Raw genomic sequence first — 2,446 nt, 5'->3', positions numbered from 1 at the left:
TTCTAGAAATAAAAGTTCTGTGGAAATAAAGCCTTATTATTTTGAGACTTTATTTTCTAGGCCTTTTTTCTGGTTACCTTATGATTTTAGATTAAAAAGTCCATGAAAAATTCATGAGTGAAACGTAGTAAACAAGGCACAGCAAATTTTTGTAATATTGGGGTGAAAACTAGTAATTTTAGCTGAAATGTTATGTTATGCAGAATATTTTCTAATTTGTCAACAACAAAAGTAGTATTAGCTTGATGTTACAGGGAAAACCGATTTTCCCTGATGTTTCATACAGACAGTGGACACACAGAAAGGTTTGATAATTTAGTTTTAGCTCAAAATTTTACAATATTGGATAACAGATATGTTGATAATTTTGATATTACTGCTAATGTTCGGTGTTCACTGATTTTGAATTGTCTAGATTAAATACTGAAACTGAGGCAATGGTTCTGCAGTATTAAAGAATTGAATTGTTGATACATACTGGAACATATTTGTTACATTATATATATGTAGTAATATCTCAATTTTTCAAGAGAAGATTATACCAAGCAACTTATTAAAAGGAAAATTTGTATTTAACATAAATATAGATTAGCGTAAATTAAGATTTCAGAAGTGAAGTTTAGTCATTTTACTGCACAATAAATAATTTTAGACAGCACAATAATGCCTTCATGCATAATCTGTAAAACAAGGAATGCAGAATTTGTGATACCAAAAAATGTAGATCTTCGAAATATATCTCTTAGTCTTCACTTTTGTATTTTGACAGATTTAAGAGTGGTTGAGAACTAAGACATATTTTTAAAGATATTAAGAGATGGCGTATTCACTATTCAGGTTTTTTTCCCCAGGAAGGGCTTACATTTCTTTTTCTTTTTAGGGGTTATGGCAAAATTACTAACCTAAAAAGCATATATTTCACTGATCCAGGAGGGGGATGAGCCCCCTGAGCCTCCATGAATACGACTCTGGATAATAACATAGATGTGTTTAAAAAAATTACAAACATATTTCGGAATGGAGTGAGATTTCGAACAAAACTAAGCAGTTTTAAAGTTTATTATATCCATTTTTCAAGGGCTTTTCAAATATATAAATTTTAGCCCTGTAGCTTAATCAATCTTTTTGAAACACCGACCTGCCATTTGACTGTCCTCTACCTATATAATCTATGATTTGTGAAATTTTTCCACAACATTTAATGTTGAAAAAGTTCTAATGTAAGTCATTTTTCATATTTAAACATCAAACATGGGATTTAGAGGGGAAAGGGATAAGGTTCACAAACAGAAACATCCTAAAAAATATTCAAATTTTTGTTGAATGAAACACATGGAAATTCATTGTCATTTATAAAAAAGAAGATGTTTTTGGAAAAATTCTACTCATGACACATTCAAATATTGAGTTAACAATTTTAATGCATGTATTTCAGGTAAAGCATGTCATATAAAATTACTAGCTTGAACAATTTGTGATACCAGATAACATTTTATAAGGTGTCCTTTAGTCTTTGTAGTACAGGTTACATATTAAAAGATTACAAATAAATAATTGCCTTTATGTCAAATAAAGACTTCTGCCAAAGTTTATACATTATCAATCATAATTTAATATTTAGACAATATGGGTCCATTATTCAGTATTCATTGTCCAGTTTATAAATGTTTTTCTACACATTTAAAGAAGTTTGCTCTTCAGGATATCTTCTACAACCTGTCTTCTCCTCCTACCAGTTGGAGCATTAGTAGCTGTTGGAGCACGGGTAGTCATTGTTGTAGCAGGAGTAGTGGTTGCAGGAGCTACAGTTGTTTCAACTACAGAAGGTGGTGCACAGGTGTCAGTAGCACATGATGGAGCAGCAACAATATCAGCTGCTGATGCCGTACTTCCTGTAGCCTCTGAAAAAGGTAGTTTTCAATATAAAGAATTTAGTTATAAAACAAAACAGAAATAATTTCAAACTAAAAATAGCTTACGTAGTAAGGTTGCTTGAGCTGCAGCTACTTCAGAAGCAATAGCTGCCAGAGCTGTTTCAAAACTTGCAGCTGACTCTTTCAAGCTTGCTTTTTCAGCAGCTGAACAGGAAGCTGTTGTGGTAGAAATTGAAACAGCCAATAGTGCTACTCTGGGAGATGCAGGTGCTTGTCCAATAAGTACAAGTAGTTCTGCAGATATTGAAATGATTTCTGCACAACTGGCAGCTGGTGCTTGTCTTGATACCATCTGTCTACTATTTATGATTGCATTGATCTTGTCCTTTGCTTTGGTGACTGCATCTGTGTTTGCTGCTAAACTCTTTAGTTTACTTTTTAAACCATCAGTACTCACACTGCATGCATGGATAGCTCCTGCAACTTCATCCTCAAACCTACGGCAGTTTGAAAAAGCAGCTTTACATAATGTAACTGCAGCAGCCATAGATTTTGCTTCCTCAACAACTAAA

The 2,446-nt window shown here is 32.8% G+C and overlaps 1 protein-coding gene across 1 annotated transcript; it reads right to left on the bottom strand.

Annotated features, from left to right (window-relative positions):
- Positions 1-1,408: 1,408 nt before the first annotated feature.
- Positions 1,409-2,437, bottom strand: LOC111705463 (uncharacterized). The gene is made up of 2 exons (XM_023478020.1): positions 1,980-2,437; positions 1,409-1,901 (listed from the first exon to the last, which is right to left on the bottom strand). Exons 1-2 carry the CDS (start codon positions 2,419-2,421, stop codon positions 1,681-1,683), a joined length of 663 nt encoding a protein of 220 aa, XP_023333788.1. The 5' UTR covers positions 2,422-2,437; the 3' UTR covers positions 1,409-1,680.
- Between the last annotated feature and the right edge of the window lie 9 nt (positions 2,438-2,446).

This window comes from Eurytemora carolleeae, unplaced genomic scaffold (assembly GCF_000591075.1).
Source record: "Eurytemora carolleeae unplaced genomic scaffold, Eaff_2.0 scaffold227, whole genome shotgun sequence".
Lineage (NCBI taxonomy): Eukaryota > Metazoa > Arthropoda > Copepoda > Calanoida > Temoridae > Eurytemora > Eurytemora carolleeae.
This window is presented reverse-complemented; position numbering and strand designations above follow the sequence as displayed.

Excerpts from the sequence above, each read along its gene's own strand:
- LOC111705463 (XM_023478020.1), bottom strand. The coding sequence starts at position 2,421 with ATGGCTGCTGCAGTTACATTATGTAAAGCTGCTTTTTCAAACTGCCGT. Across the intron at positions 1,902-1,979 it reads AGCTCAAGCAACCTTACTAC|AGGCTACAGGAAGTACGGCA; the intron begins GTAAGCTATTTT and ends TACCTTTTTCAG.